Consider the following 22,932-nt stretch of genomic DNA (forward strand, 5'->3'; position numbering starts at 1 on the left):
TAAACAACACAGTTTCTTGTGAAGAAGAGACTCATAGTCTGCTGAATCCAGGAGGTACAATGTGATCTGGAAAAAAATTTGAATATAGGAACCAAAAATATGCAACAGGGTGATTTTTAAATTAAAAAAAGGGAAAAAATAAGCTTTCAAGGGTTTCCAGGACAGAACTAGATCCTGGACAGAATCATCACGTACAGAAGAGAAACGAAGGTTGCAAAGTATGACAGTGAAAAATACTGGACAAAGATAGGGGCCAGAAGAAACAAAGCTGGTATGAATTAATGTGGTTCTCAGATGGCCAAAGAAGAAGAAGAAGAAGAAGAGGAAAATGAACCACAACTGAATGCCACTAAAACCTAGATGATGACAATTTGTAACTAAATTATCAGAAGAGGCCATAAAAATGACTTGCAATGATCAGGAGACCACAGAAGCAAACCATGTTAAGTCTTATAGCCAATATCATACCAAAAATTTGAATTTGAAGGTTCACAAGACCGCTTAGCAGATAAATGAAATGTCCTTATCATTTGCAATTTGTGTTTTGTCCTATCATTTGCAATTTGTGTTTTGTCGAGTGCAGTGAACATGGGTACCAGTAAGATAGTTGTCACTGTTACATTGAGTCAGTTGTTCATTGTGGCGTAACCATGTGAGTGAATTCAACAAAAGTGACGACTCCTGTAATATTACAAACAAGTGTGTCACCAAAGAGTATCATGTTGTTCACTTCAAAAATAATATTAAATTTAAAAAAAAGGTGATACTATCTATTTCTTGCCTGTACATTTATGAGGTTTGATTTCCCTGTATAAAACACACACACACACACACACACACACACACACACACACACACACACACTTGAAACCTACCTCACAGTTATGGCAATTGACATAGGGAGAATTTGAAACTTCCTGTGCCCAAGCACCAGAGAATATTGGTTAAAATAACTACTATAACCCAAAATGCAGGAATGTATTCAAAATCTAGCCTGGCTTGTGTAAAAGTTTGCTCTTTATTTTTCTAAGGGAAAAGTCCTATTATTCATGTGACTTCATGTGTGACAGAAACTACTGTGAGCATTGTGTAGTAATATTATAATGATGTATGTAAAAGTGGTATTATTTTTATAAAAAAGTCATGGTAAATCTTGACGTCTCCCTTGACGTAAAGCAGTTGATCTGCAAATTGTATGTAACAAGATGAATAAATTGCATTTCATATACAACAACTTCAGTTTGATCAGATATTACATTAGTTTGTGTTTTTCTATCTCCTGTCACTTGTTGTAAACAACTTTAAGATTACAGATTTGTTTCAGTTTATTTTTTTAATATGATTTTTTGTGGTTTTTATTCATGTTTATGCTGTGCTGTTTATGGTTGGCTGGTCCCTCTATTAGTATTACTACCAGTAGTTCCACTGCTGGACAAATGTGAAAAACAAGAACATTTGAAAAATTAGACTATAAAACATTGCCTATAATTTGCATGATGAGGCAGATTGAAATAACACCAGTTTAAAAACAGTTCAATCATGTAGTAATCACTGGAAAATTCTGTCTGGAACACATGATCTATTTGAGTATACAAGGGTTACATATAGTCCAGCCATAACTACTTACAAATCATTATCCACTTCAGTCCCATCTAAAATACCATGAATCAGCTCAAAATGTGCAGAAGTTTACAGTAACTGCAGACAAACAAGTGATGTATTTTTGACACCACTTATGAATCAGCAAGAAGACTTGCCCTACATTCACAAAAGTCATGAATACAAGTGGTGTGTTCTGGAATGTGACAGAGTCCTGCAGTTCAGTATACAAGCAGGCAAAGCCTAAAGAACTGTAGAACTGAAGAAGTAGAAGTACAGAAACAAACATCAATCACAATCGGGTGAATTAGGCACAATTACCATTTGAGTAGAATGGAGGAAACTTCAAGCAAAACAGTGCTCAGAATTTGTTCAAGGCTTTTAGAGAGGAAATAAGTAACTTGAAACTGCATAGAGTCTACAAAATTATCTGGGACATGTATAACAGAAGTCCCTTTCCACTAAAGTCAAATTTCACCACTGACACACAGTTATTCTCCCAGAATTTCTTTACACAAGTGAGACATTGTCACCAAGAAGCAATGTGAATTCCATCAAGGAAATAGTATGACAGGCACTGAGGGAAATATTCAGACCCAAAATTCTTTATAGTTTCTGTAAGTGGAAATTTTCAGATGACCTGTATTCTGTGACTGAATGTTTAGTTCCACTGCACAGATAAGACATTCGAAATTTATATAACGTGAGTGGATTGCTCACAAGTAACTGAGAGAAGTTTTCATGTCTGAAGAAAAGGATTTCACAGAAGTCACTGTTGACTGACTGCAAACTACACATACTACATACAAACAGAAGTGTGATTCTTACAAGTTCACATCCAAACATCTGATGGGGAAAGGAGTCTGAAACTAAAGAAACCCATAGGCACTAGAAAGATTATAGTCTCACAGTGAGATGATGTATTTTTGGGATGATGAGAAGCAGAAGTGGACTAAAGACAATTAATGGTTGGATGTAGTCTTTAAGGGTTAAATGAAATAATAAAAAATAACACTAAATTTTGTTCCAATCTGCCAAGTGTATATTAGAAATTGAATGTGTACTACAGACTGCTGCTGATGTTCTGTTAAAAAAGGTACAAAAAATTGAATAACAACTGCTGAACTGTCTTTCATTTACTAGCAAAGACAGCATACACAAAAAATCAGTGTCCCTGTGAGAATATGTGTTAATACTATTCTTTTCCACATTTACGGGTTGTGCCATTTTATCTCTTAAAAAAAAAAACACACCACACACACACACACACACACACACACACACACAGAGAGAGAGAGAGAGAGAGAGAGAGAGAGAGAGAGAGAGAGAGAGAGACTTCCTTCACCAACAACAAAAAACCAACCAGATTGTGATGTCTGCAACAAACTATTTTTTTGTTGAGTGTGGTTTTTACGCCATAAAAAGAGTATCAGGTGTTTCTAGATGGCAGTTTGCACTCCATTTTAGATAATGATGCTTCCAGTGTTAAAAATATCTGTGAGGGTGCAAATCACATTCTGAATTTTTCATAGGGAGGTTTAATGTGTCTGAATTGTTAAAACAATTTCTTGCATTTGTATTGCCTAATGTTTTTAGTTCTGTTTTGTTGATATTTTGTTTTTTGTAATTGAGTGGTCGGATTTAATTTTGAAAGGGCACTAATAACATGCATCCAGAATCCTAAAGCTGACAAACTGCTAGCCTCTTAGCATTTATAATGTTTTTATTTATGTGGTATAATGACAAATAGAACCTTCATCTTATAATGTCATTTATACTAGAGTATTTTATTGTGCAGGCACGCAAGTTGGAGGAACATCGCCGCAAGTACGAACGCAAACGTGCTGAACGTGAACTGCAAGAGCGGCTGCGACGTGCCAAGCAAGCGCGTGAGGAGCATGCCAAAGCCTCGGCTGCATCCCAGCAGCAACAGCAGCAGCAAGGCGGTGGTGGAGGTGGCGGCTCACCTGGATTCGACTTCTACTCTCTCCTTAATGATCCTGATATTGTTGAGGCTTTCAAGGTAGGTAGATAATGCAGGAAACTAAAATGGTCTTTAGTCACACGCACCTGCTTTATTTCAGAGGTTTTCGAGCAGATGACAAGGAGAAACTACTTTCTTCTTATGTTTACTTAGTGGTAGGAACTTCAGTGTCTCCTATTGCTTAATCAATGAGATTGTAAAAACAGTCAAGTCCATTTCATTCCAGGTTGTGTTTAAACCCATTCCCTGACCCTGAAGTTGGTATATGTTGTTTGTTGTGACAAGAAGGGTATGTCCAGAAGGTACAATCTTATCAGAAGACAAGTTTATCTTAAAGATTGGAAAATTACAGAATGACAAGTTGATATTTATTTTCAAAATGTGATAGAAGAAACTAGTTTCATTATTGTAGTTCTTGAACTGTGGGATTGTGTGTAACCAGAACTACCATATATGTTGTTGTTATGGTCTTCAGTCCAGAGACTGGTTTGATGCAGCTCTCCCTGCTACTCTATTCTGTGCAAGCTTCTTCATCTTTGAGTAACTACTGCAACCTACATCCTTCTGAATCTGCTTTGTGTATTCATCGCTTGATCTCCCTCTACGATTTTTACCCCACACCCTTCCCTCCATCACTAAATTGGTGATCCCTTGATGCCGCAGACTGTTTCCTACTAACCAATACCTGCTTGTAGTCAAGTTGTGCCACAAATTCCTCTTCTCCCCAAATCTATTTAGTACCACCTCATTAGTTATGTGATCTACCCATCTAATGTTCAGCATTCTTCTGTAGCACCACATTTCGAAAGCTTCTATTCTATTTGTGCCTAAACTAGTTGTTGTCCACGTTTCACTTCCATACGTGGCTACACTTCACACAAATACTTTTAGAAAAGACTTCCTGACACTTAAATATATACTTGATGTTAGCAGATTTCTCTTCTTCAGAAACTTTTTTTTTTTTTTTTTTTTTTTTTTTTTTTTTTTTTTTTTTTTTTTTTTTTTTTTTGCCAGTCTACATTTTATATCCTCTCTACTTCGACCATCATCAGTTATTTTGTTCCCCAAATAGTAGAACTCATGTACTACTTTAAGTGTCTCATTTCCTAATCAAATTCCCTTAGCATCACCTGGTTTAATTAGACTTCATTCCATTATCCTCATTTTGCTTTTGTTGATGTTCATCTTATATCTGCCTTTCAAGACACTGTCCATTCTGTTCAACTGCTATTCAGGTCCTTTGCTGTCTCTGACAGGATTATAATGTCATCAGCAAACCTCAAAGTTTGTATGGATTTCATTTCCTACTCCAAATTTTTCTTTTGTTTCCATTACTGCTTGCTCAGTATACAGATTGGATAACATCGGGGATAGGCTACAACGCTGTCTCACCCCCTTCCCAACTGCTGCTTCCCTTTCATGCCCCTCGATTCTTGTAACTGCCATCTGGTTCTTGTACAAATTGTAAATTGCCTATCACTCCCAGTATTTGACCCCTGCCACCTTCAGAATTTGAAAAAGAGTATTCTATTCAACATTGTCAAACGATTTCTGTAAGTCTACAAATGCTAGAAGAGTAAGGAATCCAAACTGATCTTCCCCGAGGTTGGCCTCTGCCAGTTTTTCCATTTATCTGTAAAGAATTCGTGTAAGTATTTTGCAGCTGTGACTTATTAAATTGATAGTTCGGTAATTTTCGCACCTGTCGACACCTGCTTTCTTTGGGATTGGAATTATTATATTCTTCTTGATGTCTGAGGGTATTTTGTCCGTCTCATACTTCTTGCTCATCAGGTGGTAGAGTTTTGTCATAGCTAGCCCTCCCAAGGCTATCAGTAGTTCTAATGGAATGTTGTCTACTCATGGGGCCTTGTTGTGACTTAGGTCTTTCAGTGCTCTGTCAAACTCTTCACGCAGTAGCATATCTCCCATTTCATCTTCACTTACGCCCTCTTCCATTTCCATAACATTGCCGTCAAGTACATCGCCCTTGTGTAGACCCTCTATATACTCCTTCCACCTTTCTGCTTTCACTTCTTTGCTTAGAACTGGTTTTCCATCTGATCTCTTGATATTCATACAAGTGGTTGTCTTTTCTCCAAAGGTCCTGGAGGCAGTATCTATCTTACTCCTAATGATATATGCCTCTACATGCTTAGCCATTTTGCACTTATTGTCGATCTCATTTTTGAGGCGTTTGTGTTCCTTTTTGCCTGATGCATTTACTGCATTTTTATATTTTCTCCTTTCATCAATTAAATTGAATCTCACTTCCGTTAGCCAAGTATTTCTACTAGTCCTTGGCGTTTTGCCTACTTGATCCTCTGCTGCCTTCACTATTTCATCTCGCAAAGCTACCAATTCTTCTTCTACCGTATTTCTTTCCACTGTTCCTGTCAATCATTCCCTAATGCTCTCGCTGAAACTCTCTACAACCTCTGCTTCTTTCGGTTTATCCAAGTCCCATCTTCTTAAATTCCCACCTCTTTTTCAGTTTCTTCAGTTTTACTCTACAGTTCATAACTAATAGAGTGTGGTCAGAGTCCACATGTGCCCCTGGAAATGTCTTACAATTTAAAACCTGGTTCCTAAATCTCTGTTGTACCATTATATAATCTATGTGAAATCTTCCAGTGTCTCCAGGCCTCTTCCATGTATACAACCTTCTTTCGTGATTCTTAAACCAAGTGTTAGCTATGAACTGTTATACTCTGTGCAAAATTCTAACAGGTGGCTTCCTCTTTCATTCCTTATCCCCATTCCATATTCACCTACTACTATTCATTCTCTTTCTTTCCCTACTGTCAAATTCCAGTCCTCCATGACTACTAAATTTTCATCTCCCTTCACTATCTGAATAATTTCTTTTATCTCATCATATATTTCTTCAATCTCTTCGTCATCTGCGGAGCTAGTTGGCTTATGAACTTGTACTGCTGTGGTAGGTGTGGGCTTCGTGTCTATCTTGGCTTCAATAATGCGGTCACTATGCTGTTCGTCGTAGCTGACCCATGCTCCTATTTTTTTTATTCATTATTAAAGCTACTCCTGCATTACCCCTATATATAAGAACAAATAGAACATGGCTTTATTATTTCTAGGTGTTTGTTTCAAATAAAGAGCCAAGATGAAGTTTGCAGTTTTCTGTTATTCTGCATCAGGGAAAGCCTGAACAGAATAATAATGCTCTGTTTTAAGACACTGCTATACTTTGATTGAAATAATTTATTGTATAGTATTTATCACATGGCTACAGCACAACCACATCTGCTGTCTGTGAGAAAACAAAATGGCAGAGGACATATTCTGTGATAATTAATCTAAAAGATACTCATAGTATAAAGCTACATAAAGTAAGTGTACTATATTGTTACATCTTTCTAGAAAAACTGTATTTAAAAAATTACAGAATATTATTGATACACTTGTTGAATATTTTTCCACAAATCACCACCTACATGTGGTTAGCCGTGGCACAAGCTTATTTAATCTGAAGGTGCCAAGTCAGGGGAATGCAGTGTGTGGTTCAAAACATTCCAACCAAATGAGTTCAAGAGTGCCTCGGTGGCTAAGGCCTTGTCAGGACAAGCGTTGTCGTGTAAAAACCACACTGTGTTGTCAGCCTTCCTCTCCTTTTTTTAATGCTCCTTTTAAGTTTTCTTAGGGTTTCACAATATTGTGCAATGATGGTCTCCCTCTGAGGCAGAAATTCAAACAAAATTGATGTCTTTTCAATCCCGGAATACTGAGGCAATGATTCTTTTCCCCCCTATAATTGTAGTTTCGAATGTTTTTTGTTGTTGAGGAAGTGGTGTCACTGTGATGTTTTTCTTTTTCTTTGAGGTGTGTGATGTGCCACCCAAGTTTCATCCCCTGTCACAGTATAGCTCAGAAAATCGTCACCTTCCATTTTAAGTTGACCAAGATCTTTGCCTCCCCTAATGACCTGATTTTTCTTGTACTGCTGTGTCTGCCGTTTGGAACCCATCAAGGGCACACTTTCTGGTCTCCCAGCATTTCTGTGAATGTCTCAGACATCCACTGTCAATCGTTGATCCTTAGGAACTGTTTCCTTGGTTTTTTGCACCAGTTTGTTAGCCAAAATGGAAGATCTTTCACTCCTCTGTTTGTCATGAACATTTGTTCTGCCTTTACTAAACTCCCTACACCACTTACAAGCACTTTTTTTGTTCATAACACCTTCACCATAAACCGTTTTGAATTGGAAAAGGATTCAATAACTGTTATTCCTTCTGTGAGTGGGGAACACTTCACAGCATGTGGGTCACATTTGGTGGGATTTCTTACTGACATCTTTCATGCAACTGAACACTACAACATAAGTTTACATACTACTCTGTTCCTATGATGCTTGCTCTGGTCACTTAGTGTTGCAAACTGTGGGGGGGGGGGGGGGAAACCACAGCCCATTATGGTCACAGTAACATTCTGAATGTGCCTCGAACTAACCCGGCTGTAACCTCAAATTAAGCAGCTGTTCGAAAAAACTGGTGTCAGCAACCAACGGCAGCTGCTGCAGATAGATGAATAATCTTTGCTGTGGTGGTTGGAAAATTAATCTAACTTCTTGTGGCTCTATCCGAGAACAACCATGAAATATGCTGTGTATTAAATGAAATTCAAACTATGTCCTCAAAATTAAGTTCTTTTACATCTGGTAAAAACTTTCATTACATTGAAATAATTTTTATTTGAAATGGAGATTCTTGAGAACAACTTGCAGCAGTGAAAAAGTCCTGATTCACTTCTTATGGTAGAAGGCTTATGCAAACTAAGATGATTTCTACGAATAGGAAGGGAACGAAAAATATCATTCTATTTTATGCAGAGTTAAGGTGTTATTATTGCCAATTTTGCTGTTATTTCCTTTAACATTTTTGTTATTTTCCACAAATTTTGGTGCTATATTTTGCCAATTTTGGCATTAGTTTCTGATGACATGATTTTCAAATACTGTATGTTTTATTTCTTCTTATTTCATTGTTTTACTGTGTTGTGTTGAAAATCAGAACTTAGCTATCAGTTACATTATTTATTGGCATCATGCAGAGCGCAGGAAAAAATTGTTTTATTCTATTCCTTTTGTAGAAGAAAGATAGCCATCTGGATTGTACATTTAAACACAGAAGACAAACTGCCTTCAGCACAACAGCAGATATTTGACAGTGTCTGCACACTCTGCTGATGTGTAAAGTTGCTTTTGCACTAAATTCCTCAGTGTATCTACACTGCTGGGATCAGGCATTCAAGTTTCTTGTGGCCAACTAACAAATCCTATATCAGTGTAAAAGACAAAATTGAATTTCTATGTTTAATAAATATCAGTTGATAACAGCAGTTAACTACAGTCCTGATTTTTTACAATTTTACATGGGAATGAAAATGACAAATTTTGAAACTTTTTTTAAAGACTGTCGTTCTTGCATTTTGTCTAAGGTACACCGGATCAGTTATATGAGAAATGGCTATGTTAGTATCTTGTTCTCTCGGTTAAATTTCCGTAGACCTCCATGTTTCTGTGACGATAACTGTTTAAATGACATTAAATTGGGCCTTTTACAGAAGGATACAATGCTATTATGCACTTTTGAACATTAATCTTTTTTCCTGTTACAATCAAGAAATTGTGTTTCTCTTAATTCCTTCTTGTATTTTTCCACATAAGTATGACACTGAGTGATTCAGATTACACCAATCTCGGCACTGGAAACTTAGAGAGGTTACTGATTTTCCTCTCAAAGTTCCTGTGTATCTCACATGAATTGAATTGACACAGTTGTTCTTTAAGCAAAATTCTTTGTTCGGGCTTTTTGTTTTGTTTCTTATTCTGTATCTTGGGTCTGTCTTTTTAACCTCTTACTTCAACAGACACAAAAATCTACCAGAAACAGCAACATAAATGAACAAAGTGGTATACACATGGGCTGTACATTGCACTACTCCACACAGCAAATGATGACAGTGGAGGACAGTTGGCGTGTGACATTGACAGAGCTCTGGTTGGAGGAAATAAGTTATGCCACATAAAGTTTCAAGCAATAAGTTATTTTAAGCAAATATGATGACACAGTAGACTACATAAATCTTCATCTACATCTGTACTCTGTGAACTGATGTGTAGAGAATCAAACAGTGAAAAATTCAGGATGGAATAATGACAAAATTGTGAAGAGGATAGATTGCTCCTCACCATATAGTCAAGGCAGCCAGGGACAATGGTCATGTGCATGTGAATTGTGTTTGCATGATTATGTTGTCTAATTCAGGAGGAGGCCCTTTAGCCAAAGCTTACTTGTTTGACAGTCTTTGTTGTGTCTATTTGTGACTCAACATTTGCACTGTATGGTGCGTAGCAATCTATCCTTTTCATAACCTCACTATGAAGTGAATAGTAGAGGATATTTCACATGCACTGGTTGGACTAATCTTGTCTTCGGGTTTCTTCATGAGAGATATGAAAGAGGCTGTAGTATATTCCTGGATACCTCACATACTGCTTGTTCATTCAGCATTTTGATGATGCTCTCTTGTGACTCAAACAAATCTGTGACCACTCACGGTGATTTTCTTTGTAATTGTTCAGTATCACCCACTAGTCCTATATGGTAAAGGTCCAATACACTTCACTGATATTGTAGGATGATTCACACAAGAGTTTTGTAAGCATTCTCACCTGTACACTGATTGCATTTTCCTGGTATCCTACCAGTGAACTAACAGTTGTGACCTGCTTTACCTACAATTGAGCCTACATTTTTGTTCCATTTCATATCCCCTCAAAATTGTTAACACATTTGTTTGTACGTGTTGAACCAATTCTATTCGTGAATCACTGATTTTGTAGCCATGGATACGAAGTTCTTTTATTTTGTGAAGTATACAGTTTCATTTTTCTGTACATTTAAGGCAACTTGTCGATGTTTGCGGTACTTTCAAATATTTTCAAGATTTGACTTGATATTTGTGTAGCTTTTTCAGATAGTACTTCATTGCAAATAACTGCATCAAGTTCAAGGTTATCATTAATATTGTTTGCCAGGTCATTAATAGGCAGTGTGAACATCAGGGGTCCAACACTTTTTCCTAGGGCACACTTAACTTTACTAAACCTAATTAACCTAAGAACATCACACACATCCATGCCCGAGGCAGGATTCGAACCTGTGACCGTAGTGGTCGCGCTGTTCCAGACTGTAGTGCCTAGAACCGCTCGGCCACCCTGGCCACAGTCACATCCAATAAATATCTCAGTATGCATATGGAGCTACTGAAACTGAAATTACCACATAACATTAATCATAGAGAAGGCAGATGCTAGGTGGAGATTAATTAGACAATTCTCAGGAAATATTATTGATCTCATGCAAAACAGATTGTGCAAAACATTACTACAACCCTTACTTGAGTATTTTGAGTACAGGGTGTTCTAAAAGTCTCTCCACAGTGCCATACGATTGTTAGCCGTGCTTGCCTTATGAATGTTTGCCTGCCTGGGTTACTTTCCTTCAAGTGGACTCTCCCAACATTCCACTGTTTCATTTATCTCAGTAAAAATGAATGTTCAACAAATTAAAAACTTGTATTTCACTGAGTTTCATTTTGGTATATTCACTGCGGCGTACGGCACGCACGGCTAACAATCGTATGGCACTGCGGAGAGACTTTTTGTAACCCCGTATTACTCCTCAGTCTAGGCCCCTTCCCAGGTAGGATAGAGAAAATAGAGAAGATGCCAAAAATAGCAAAAGATTTCGTCATGGGATCATTTGATAATGTCAAAAACATCATGTAGATGCTCATTCAATTCCAGTGAGAGATGCTGCAAGAGAGGCATTGTGAATCACAGTATGGTTTACTGTTACTGCCAAGAGCATATGTTCTGCAAGAGTCAACCAGCATACTGCTTCCTTGTACATACGTTTCTTGAAAATGCTGTAAAAGTAAAATTCTAGGTGTTTGAATGCATACAGAAGCCTACCAGTAGTTGTTCTTCTCATGCACCATTAGCATTTGGAACAGAAAAGGGGAGAGGTGGCAGTGGAATATGAAGTACCCTCATCATGTGGAGATGCAGGATATATTATCAGTCACCCTACACTCTTTAACATCTGTGAAATTTACAATTAAAAATAAATGGCACCACACAATCATTTATCAGTTGCCAAAGCTCTAGAGGTCTCACAAAGATCATGAGGTGGAAAATTGGCATTCTAAATAGATCTTCTGGCTAATTTATGGTTAAATGGATTATATTGTCTCAACATAGGACTCACTGATGCACAGCAACTCCAAGATATACTTAAAACTTCTTTGATAAAAACAAATCATTTTTAGTTGACTGAAAAATTGTGCAAATCACTTATTCATTTAATAAGACACCAAAACAACACATCAGAAGCACTTGATGCAATAATCTGTGTTGTTTGAGGTTCTTTGCTGATTATTGTATTTGTTAAATCCTTTCTTATCTTTTCAGGATCCTGAGTTAGCAGCAGCTTTCCGTGATATCTCAACCAATCCTGCCAACATGGTTAAGTACCAGAACAATCCAAAGGTTGTGGCTGCCATGGAGAAACTGACAGCCAAGTTTTCAGGTGCAGGCCTCGGAGGGATGGGAGGCATGCCTTTCCCCGGGGCAGGATTCCCTCCAGGTGCCGGTCCCACACCACCCCCACCACCTTCCTCCTCTGGAGACGATGTGGGTCTTGACTGAAAAGGTGGGTATAATTATAGTTACGGTGTGGCAGCTTGGTGAGATTTGGGAAATTTTCATTTAGGTGCTGGTGTAAAGCATATTTCTTGCTCAAAATTCAAAAGTTAAATATTAATGTTCCTAGGGATATTTTTACTAGTAATATTCCATCTTCAGTCACAATACTTTATTTTTTTTTAATCTAAGCTTAACATGTAAAAGCTACAACTTCATTTTTAAAGGTGGCATCGTGTTTTCTCGGTGTTAGAATTACTTCACATTATCACCTAGTAGTAAGGGAAGAAAATAATTATTAGTTTATGAGAAAAGCATCACAGACTAGGTTTTTGAAAGGCAACTGATTTCCCATCCCATTGACATGCTAAATGGACAGTCAGAGCGTGAACATGACAGGAAATGTCATGCTTGATATTTCGATTTATATGATAGATATTTGAGTGCTATTAGCTTTTTTATAAATGTGTTCCTAGACACTATTTGCACACATAACACAACCAGTTCATCATGTTCAATTCCATAGAAATGTTTGTTGTCCATGACCATGATGTAATTCAGGACAGAAAGGAGGTCAGCATTGGTTGTAATGTCATCGGTCTTCTTTAATGCATTACAGACCTAGATTTCAGCTGACACTGCACCTATCAACAGTGCATTTTAAGTAGCCATTTAGACTTAATGGGGAGAAAGAGAGAGGGGGGGGGGGGGGAGTGGAGGGGTTGTTGCCCCCTGACGTATTGATTATGGGCAGAGTCTGCGCAGGGTATGGTGAGTGGTGTGCAGTGACAAGTTTTCATTCAAAATGGTGGGTTAGTTCATCCATTTGTTCAGAAGGGGAGGCCAACATTGTTTGCTAGCTTTTGGCCAGCTGTGATGACAGAAACGAGGCGCGTACCCTGAGGTCTTTCTCAAATTGTTTTACAGAAACTATTTGGTAAAAAAAAAAATTCATTTTTCGTTGATTACAGTTTTATATGTCAGCTTCATGATGAAGTGCCCATTTCAAGCCAGTCACGGCACAAAATATGAAAAAGTTTGCAGAGAAAAATAGAGATTGCTATGATTTTGTGTTTGGTGCATATTATATAGTACACAATATGTTGTAGCATATGAGATTTAACTGCCACATCGAAATTTTTCTTTGTCACCAACCTTGAAAAAACTGATCTTCTGTAGCTCACTCACTTGCGATTGCAATAAAGCAAGAATGAACAATCCATAACATCCCTCATATCTTATAAACAATGTTTTGGCAAATGATAGCAAGCAAATTTTGCCCCATGGCTATTATATGAAACTTTATTATCTACCATGTTAGTGGAATAACTTCAGACTTTTTCGATGAAAGAATATAATTCTTAAGCCACATTGACAGCTGGTCAACTGAGAAGACATTACACATTTATTTTTATACCAAGGATGTGTTTCTTCATAAGCAATTGATCTTGCTTGTCCTCAGTGCTTCATTAATAACCCACTGTTTCAGATTTCTCTCGTCCTTACTTGTCCTTAGTGCTTCACTTAATGAACCACTGTGTCAGAATTCTCTGACATCTGTGGCTGTGGCTGCACAACATGTCAGTGAGGTGACATTGTGTAAACTGTGCTGTGTTTTGGCATTAGAAGCAAATTTTAACATGGCAACAAGGAAAATACAATTTTTACTCAAAATCCACAGTTCATGACACATCTCTGAAAGCTACAAATGGTTAACAGATTCATGCTTTTGTTCTATTTTTAGTGGATTTTTTTTAGGTACTAACCAAAGCATAGGTGATAGTAAATCTTTTTGGATGGTCACCATGCAAGTGTGAATATTTACCAAAAATATGACCATAGTCTTCAGTTTAGAATGGCACTTTCCCTCCAGTGCTTGGCATTTCCTCTACAATGTTCCAAGCATCTGTCTGCAACCCCCATCACTACTGCTTTTCCCACAGTTTCCCCACCAACCCCCCCCCCCCCCCCCCCCCCCCCCCCCCTGCGGGTTCGGGGGTACAAATAGGCCCGCGGTATTCCTGCCTGTCGTAAGAGGCGACTAAAAGGAGTCTTCAAAGTTTCGGCCTTATGTGATGGTCCCCACTTGGGTTTGACCTGTCATTTTCAAAATTTCCGTTGTCAGTGCGTGCCATTTGGGGAAGGACGCCTTACGTGGTGTTTTTCTATTGGTCCATCGTGCACCTCCATCTTGCATGCTATCTATTGTCGTGTGGAGGGATTTACACCCCATGTCTTCTGGGTTGCCTCCTCGTCTTGTGCGCAATCCCCTTCTCAGCGCCCACGGCAACTGTGGACCCTTTCAACACCTAAAATCCAGCACGGCAGCCAGTCCGTTGCGGTGGGGTCGTCATGTACCCTCTTGGTGGTAGCCCCCTGACCACGCAGGGATCGCACTACAGATGCCAGAGCTGTTTCCTCCCCATGCATGCCAAGGAGTATGTGCCCATCTTGTCTGGGGCACGGGGACTCCGGGCAATGGGATATCAGCCAGGTACCCGTTGCTTTGGCTGGGTGGCGCCCTTGGGGAGAGCCCTCGTTCGGAGTAGGTGGCATCTGGGCGGATGTGGCGCAATGAAGCGCAATAAATCTCACCAAGCTGGTGGTCGCACTGCCACCAGCGTCTCTAAGCGAGGCAAAATTGAATTCGATGCTGCACAATATGATTCTCAGTCGTTCCCCTCGTTGGCTGCGCCATGGGAGGGACGCAGATCTAGTGCCAAGCAGGAGCCTTATGTACCACAATACCTTGTCTGCAGCAGGACTGATGGTGACTCCTTTCTTTCGACAAAGCCTATGTTTTTTGTGGAACACCTGGAGGATAAGTTTGGGGAAGTGGCGGGTTTGTCTAAAATGAGGAATGGGTCCATCCTCCTCAAGACGTCCTCCCCAGCCCAGTCACGGGCGTTGCTCTTGTGTGATAAGCTGGGAGACGTCCCTGTTACCGTCACTCCCCACGGTAGCTTAAATATGGTCCAGGGGATTATTTACCATCGCGACCTCTTGTTACAGTCCGATGACAAGCTGAGAGCTGACTTGGAACGACGTGGTGTGCATTTTGTCCGTCGTGTGCACAGAGGACCCAAGACCAACAGGGTGGCCACCGGTGCCTTTATCTTGGCCTTCGAGGGTGCTGCATTGCCTGAGAAGGTCAAGGTAATGGTTTACCATTGTGACGTCAAGCCATACGTCCCTCCCCCGATGCGGTGCTTCCAGTGCTGGAAGTTTGGGCATATGTCCTCCCGTTGCCCATCCAGCGCCACATGTCGAGATTGCGGACGCCCCTCTCATCCCGATTCTCCATGTGCGCCTCCGCCTGTCTGTGTCAACTGTGGGGAACACCACTCTCCATGCTCGCCGGACTGCCCTGTTCTTCATAAGGAGCGGAAGATTATGGAATTTAAGACCCTGGACCGGCTTACTTATCGCGAGGCAAAACTGAAATTTGAAAGGTTGCATCCTGTCCCTCTTCAAACTTCTTATGCTGCAGCTATGTTATCGTCGCCCTCGTGGGCGGCAGTTGTCGCCTCCTCTGTGCCGCCTTCAGTTGGCCCTCGGGGCCGTCCATCTCTGTCTGCCTCCCTCGTGTCTGGGGGCAAGCCTTCCTCTGTTGCCCCCTTAGCAGTTGGGGGCAAACCCCCTTCTGTCACTCCCCCCGCACATGCTTCAGGAGTGACATCTACTCCAAAACCAGGGGGCTCGATCCCTCCCCCTCTCCCTCCCCCTCCCCCTCCCCCTTCTTTGCCGGTGTCGTCTCTGCCGGCGTCGTCTCCGCCGGCGTCGTCTCTGCGGGCTCCTCTCTCGCGGAAGGGGTCCCTCGGGGCCCTCCCTTCTTCCGTTTCTTCTGCTACCCCGCCGGATGTCAGCCAGTGGCTGAAGGTTCATCCACCTGCTGGTCGTAGGGCTTCTGCGTCGTCGTCAGCCTCCGACACTCCTTCAGAGAAACTCTCCCAGCCCTCTAAGCCAAAGGACAGACGCGAGAAGAAGGACCGGAACGTGTCCAAGAAGAAGGACGCTCCGGCAGTTTCAGTACCGCCTGCTGTCAATAGCTCTGGCTCTGGGGATGCGGTGGAGATCCTCGCCTCTGCCGCGGATCTCGCCCTCACGGAACCCTCGGGGACCTCTCCTATGGACACAGCTGACTCTCGCTCAGTGGCGGCCGTTGACTCTGCGGCGCCGTCTGCCTCTTAGTCGCCTTCACGCCCTCCCAGTCCCTTCCTGCTTCCATTCTCCAGTGGAATTGCTGCGGTTATTTCCGCCACCTGCCTGAGCTCCGGATGCTTCTGAGTGTTTCCCCTGTTCTGTGCATTGCTCTTCAGGAAACTTGGTTTCCAGCAATGCGGACCCCTGCCCTTCGCGGTTATCGGGGATACTATAAGAACCGCGCTGACTGTCAACGAGCTTCAGGTGGAGTTTGCCTCTTTGTTCACCACTCTGTCTGTAGCTCACCAGTACCCCTACTGACGCCTTTAGAGGCAGTCGCTGTCAGGATTGAGCTCTTGCCGGCTATTACTGTTTGCTCTGTTTACGTTCCTCCGTATGGGCAACTCCCCCTACATGTCTTGGCTGCGCTGCTGGCTCAGCTCCCGCCGCCATTGCTGCTTCTGGGCGATTTCAATGCCCACAACTCTCTATGGGGTGGGACTGTCTCCGATGACCGCTGTCGCGCTGTGGAGCATGTGTTGGCTCAGCTCGACCTTAGCCTCTTGAACACCAGTGCTCCCACGCATTTCAGTGTGGCCCATGGCTCGTTCTCGGCCATCGATCTCTCTCTTTGCAGCCCCGGACTTGTCCCATCCCTTCACTGGAGAGTGCATCCTGATCTGTGTGGTAGTGACCATTTTCCCATCTATTTGTCACTGCCCCAGTGTCATTCTTCTGGGCGCCTGCCCCACTGGGCTCTCAACAGGGCTGACTGGCCGGCTTTTACTTCTGCTGCCACCATTGCTTCTCTCCCACAGGGTGACATTGACGAGGTGGTCCGTGTCTTGACCTCGTCAATTATTTCTGCGGCCGAGACTGCCATCCCTCGCTCTTCTGGACTCCCTCGGAGGAAGTCTGTCCCCTGGTGGTCGCCGGAGATTGCTGAGGCTATTCGCGACCGTAGGCGGGCTCTCCAGCGTCATAAGCGGCACCCGTCTCTGGAGACCCTCATCGCCTTTAAGAAGCTCCGTGCCTTGGCCCGTCGTCTTATTGCACGGCGTAAGCAGGAATGCTGGGAGAGGTACATTTCATCCTTGGGCTCCCGTGTCTTCCCGTCGCTCGTGTGGTCCCGCATCCGGCGGATTTATGGATACCAGACCCCTATGGGTGTCCCTGGAATCTCCCTTGACGGCGCTGTCTGCACGGACGCTGCCACCATTGCTGACCACCTTGCCACGCACTTTGCTACGAGCTCTGCGACTGCAACTTACCCTCCTGCCTTTCGCTCTCTAAAGGAGCGCGCCGAGCGGACGCCGTTATCGTTCCAAACACGTCGTTCTGAAAAATACAATGCTCCTTTCAGCGAGAGGGAATTCCTCGCTGCCCTCGCCAATTGCCCTGATACAGCGCCAGGACCGGACTGCATCCACGCGCAGATGCTGAAGCATCTCTCCAGGGACTGCCAGAGACACATCCTTACCATCTTTAACCGCATTTGGAGCGAGGGCGTGTTCCCGTCGCAATGGCGAGAGGGTGTTATCGTTCCCATCTTGAAGCCCGGTGCGGACCCTCTGGCGGTGGACGGCTATCGTCCCATTACACCAACCAACGTTTTGTGCAAATTGCTCGAACGTATGGTGGGGCGGCGTTTGTGTTGGGTCCTTGAGTCGCGCGGTCTCCTCGCTCCATCCCAGGGTGGCTTCCGTCAGGGCCGGTCTGCTGCGGACAATTTGGTGCGGCTGGAATCTGCTATCCGTACGACCTTTTCCCGCCGTCAGCATCTCGTTGCTGTATTTTTTGATCTGCGGAAGGCATATGACACAACATGGAGGCATCACATCCTTGCTACGTTGCGCGAGTGGGGTCTTCGTGGTCAGCTCCCAGCTTTTCTTCAAAACTTTTTATTGCGCCGCTCTTTCCGGGTGCAAGTCGGTGCCGCCTCTAGTTCATATTATATACAGGAAAATGGGGTCCCGCAGGGCTCGGTGTTGAGCGTTTCCTTATTTCTAGTGGCCATTAATGGTCTGGCTGCAGCCGTGGGGTCGTCGGTGTCTCCTTCTTTGTATGCCGACGACTTCTGCATCTCATTTAGCTCAACGACTACGGGAGTCGCCGAACGCAGGCTGCAAGCAGCCGTTCGCAAGGCGGCATCATGGGCTCTGACTCATGGATTTCAGTTCTCTGCGGCCAAGACTCGAGTTATGCACTTCTGCAGGCGTCGGACGGTCCACCCTCATCCGGAACTTTACCTCGACGGTCAACTACTTGAAGTGGTGGACACTAGCCGCTTCTTAGGACTCGTCTTTGATGCCCGGCTCACGTGGGTTCCTCATATTACTCAGCTGAAGCAAAAGTGCTGGCAGCACCTCAACGCCCTCCGCTGCCTGAGCCATGCGTCTTGGGGTGCAGATCGCAGCACGCTGTTGCGATTGTACAGAGCCCTTGTGCAGTCCAGGCTTGATTATGGGAGCCTGGCCTATGGGTCTGCATCGCCCTCAGTGTTGACGTTGTTGGACCCCATACACCACTGTGGGGTTCGGCTTGCAACTGGCGCTTTCCGTACGAGCCCCGTGAATAGTCTGCTGGTGGAGGCCGGGGTTCCCCCGCTGCGGATTCGCTGCCACCGACTGCTCGCCGACTATGCTGTCCACATGCATTGCTCACCGGGCCATCCCAATCATTGCCTGCTTTTCCCTGCCAGGGTTCTCCCTCTGCCTGACCGGCGACCTAGGTCTGGGCTTTCCATTGCTGTCCGCGTCCAGTCCCTGCTGTCTGAACTGGGGTCGTTCCCTCTTCTGCCGCCCTTCCGGGCCTGTGCACCCACGCCTCCCTGGTGTATGACCCGTCCGTCCGTCCGCCTGGACTTGGCACGGGAACCCAAGGCCAAGGACTCGGTTCCGCATGTGGCCCTCCGTCACCGTTTTCTTGCGCTCGTCGCCTCATTTTCAGGCTGTGAGCCTGTCTACACTGATGGTTCCCTGGTGGATGGTCGTCCTGCCTACGCTTTTGCTCACGCTGCCCATGTTGAACAGCGCTCCTTGCCGGCTGGCTGCAGTATTTTTAGGTGGCCATATTGCGCGCTCTTGAGCATATGCGTTCCTGCTCAGGTACGTCCATCGTCATCTGCAGTGACTCCCTGAGCAGCCTCCAGGCTATCGACCGCTGCTATACCTCTTCTCCTCTGGTATCCTTTATTCAGGAGTCTGTTTTTGCCATTACCCACTCTGGTCGTTCGGTGGTCTTTGTTTGGACGCCAGGTCACGTTGGCATCCCGGGGAATGAACGTGTCGACAGGCTGGCCAAAGGGGCGGTCGACGCCCCCACTTTGGCGATCGGCCTCCCGGCTCGTGATTTGCAGCTGGCGTTGCGCCGTAAGGTGCTTCAGATGTGGCGTGACGAGTGGCGTAGCCTGACTTCTCCGAATAAACTGCGGGCGGTCAAGGAGACGACCGATGTGTGGCAGTCCTCCCTGCGGGCTTCTCGCAGGGACTCTGTCATCCTGTGTCGGCTCCGCATCGGCCATACCTACCTGACGCACGGACATCTTTTGCGTCAGGAGGATCCCCCCCTGTGTCAGTGTGGGTCCCGGTTGACGGTCGCCCATATTTTGTTGGAGTGTCCCCGCCTGCGCACCCTCCGGCAGACTTTTAATCTCCCGGGCACGTTGCCTTTAGTTTTATGCGACGATGCCTCCATGGCTGACGACGTTTTAAATTTTATCCGTGGTAGTCCTTTTTATGGTTCCATTTAGGGGGGACCTGTCCCTTTCCCTTTCTGTGTATCTTGTCCTCGAGTGTCCCATTGGTCGCAGATTTTAATGTGTGTATTCGGGTGGTTGACTCTTTCCCAATTTTTGTTCCCATGGTCAGTCAACCAGTATCCGACCCTCTTATTTTCTTCCGTTTCTTTCTGTCCAGTGTTCGTCTGTACTCTTCTTGTCTCTAGTGTTCGCTGCCACATTGGTGTTCTTTCAGTGACTGGGGGGAGGGGCGTCTCCTCCCCCCTTGGGGTTTTACCTGTTCCGTAAATTTTGTTTCGCCGGTTTTTTGGAATGGGGGACTGATGACCTTAGCTGTTTAGTCCCCCTTAAACTTCCCAACAACAACATCATCAACCCCACCAACTGTGCCTCTACTGGCCACATTATTCTGCATGCACTCTACTGGGATATGAGTAGTTATTCTTATTAAAACAAAAAGCAAAGGCAATGGAGATGCAGCCACAGTAATAAAAAGTTACACATACAATCTCCAATATGTCTAATCATATGTTAATAGTATTAATAAAACAGTGGATGGCATTCAGTTGGCTGGTTGATCACAGAACTAAAAGAATGAGACATCCATGTTTTAGTTGGAGGCAGAGCTAATATTTTTAAACCGGATGATCTCAATAAGAACTTCAAACAAATGTGCCAGCATGGTAGTTGAGAAAATTTCAATGACATTATCCATTGTAAGTACAATTTACATATGTAACGAAAAATTATTTATAACACAAATTTTCTTAGCAGTTAGTGATTCAGGGTTTAGTTTTATGTTGCTGTAAAAAATAGAGGGTGTCTCAGGAGGAATAGCCAACATTCAGGGATGTGGCAGGAACAATCATTCAAAGCAAAAAAGTCTGGTAAACATGGGTTTTAAAATGTGTACCTTAAGTGCTATGAGCACTTCATCATCTTTAATATTGTGAAACAAATCTCTCCAACTGGGGAGGAATAGGAACCATTCTCTTTTGCTGTTGACCCCCCACATATGCAGTAGAAGAGTTGTAGGTGCTCATGTGTAGAATGCAGTTGTTCGAACAAGCTTTCTGCTTGTTATTGTTTTCACGTGTGGTAAGCAGAGGAGAAATACATGAACTATTGAGGACTCTTTTTGGCTATTGTGCAAGATATTCTGTACATTTTTCAGTGAGTAATGTTTCATAAATACAGCAATAAAACAAATGAAAATTTCTTTTTTGTGTTGTTGTTGAGAAAAGTTCTATATCTAATGATAGCTCGTTGTTGAAGAAATCAAAATGGAACCAAAAAGTAAAAGTGTGCTCATTGAGGCATACAAAAAGGAAAGATGTCTGTATAGTCTTCTAGAAACACCATGCCACACAATTAGATACATCTATAAATGTTTAATTTTGAGTTTATATGTTTCATGTAAATGTGCATATAATTTTACTTTTGAGATGTGTACATACCTCGTCAGTTAGTGAAAGTAATGGAAGTGCTTGATTTGATTGCATCATTTGTATTATATTAGCATGCTAGGAAGGATAATGTTGAGGAAACACCCACAAGAGTCAGGAGTAGTTGTGCCAGCCATGACCATTGAGGGCTGTAAAAGCTGTTTCACATTTTTGGGGTCACACTATTGTGAAATAGCTTCCCTCATTATTGTGTCAACCCATGAATCCCATCTTGAATGATTGACAAGGTGCATCCATTCTGATGAAGTTTCTAAATATTGTTCATCTTCGGGCCTAAACTACTTCATTAACAGGGAGTATATGTCTCTGCCTTCACTCCTTCTTCCCAGCCAGGGTCAAACCCAATTCCTATTCCTGGCATTATTGTCATTGTTCTGTTCTTCTCCTAACAACTAAGTCAGCACTGTCACAGCAGATGATGCGTAGATAATTTCAACCTCCATGTCTAAAACGCTGTGAAACATGAACATAGATAGTCATTTGTTTATACCAACATGACATAAAATGAACACTTTAGTCCATAATTCTGTATAATCATAAAGTAATTTCAGTATAACTGCACAAAATAAAAAATAACTGCATAACAAATATGAAGCAAGACCTCAGAAGTTTCTTTATGATTAAATAGCAGTGTTACAAAAGTATTAACTTTCACACTCAACAATGCAACTGACTTAAATGAGCCTGTGGTTCTGAATATCTATGCTTGGGGCACTGGTGCAGACTTACATGTTAGGGGTATCGAGTAATACGATTAATGAAAATGTTGGCAGTTCCAGCCTTGTATGCTTTGAGTACTGGTACAGACTTGTAAACGATAGATGTGTCCTGTAAAACCAGCTTAAAATCTATAAGCACATGTTCAGTAGAAGCAGCTACCTCCATAAAATGCCTAGGAGTATGAGTACAGAGTGATGTGAAGTGGATCGCCCACATAAATTTAATTATGAGTAAGTGGCAGATGCCAGCTGAGATTCATTGGAAGAAACCTCAGGAAATGAAATCCATCAACAAAGAAAGTGACTTAAAAAACACTCGTTCAACCAATGCTTGAATATTGCCCGTCAGTACGGGATCCTCGTTCAACGAGTTCCTACCCGGCCCACTGGAAGGAAATCATGATGATGATGATGATGATGATGATGATGATGAAAATGGGATTTGTACCAGATAGGACTAATAGAGGAAATGTAGAAGACCCAAAGAAGAGCAGTGCTTATTGTTACAGGTTCATTTAGTAAGCACAAAAGCATAATGGAGATGTTCAACCAAC

At 42.8% G+C, this 22,932-nt stretch overlaps 1 protein-coding gene across 1 annotated transcript in view; it reads left to right on the forward strand.

Annotated features, from left to right (window-relative positions):
• The window catches only part of LOC126281611 (putative protein FAM10A4), a 203,812-nt gene that overhangs the window by 179,006 nt on the left and 1,874 nt on the right, over nt 1-22,932 (forward strand). Inside the window, exons 5-6 of the mRNA XM_049980721.1 lie at nt 3,398-3,622; nt 12,081-12,321. Of these exons, the coding sequence (XP_049836678.1) occupies nt 3,398-3,622; nt 12,081-12,317 (462 nt within the window). The 3' untranslated portion in view covers nt 12,318-12,321. The remainder of the gene's footprint in view (nt 1-3,397; nt 3,623-12,080; nt 12,322-22,932) is intronic.

The sequence above is a fragment of the Schistocerca gregaria genome, chromosome 7, assembly GCF_023897955.1.
Source record: "Schistocerca gregaria isolate iqSchGreg1 chromosome 7, iqSchGreg1.2, whole genome shotgun sequence".
Lineage (NCBI taxonomy): Eukaryota > Metazoa > Arthropoda > Insecta > Orthoptera > Acrididae > Schistocerca > Schistocerca gregaria.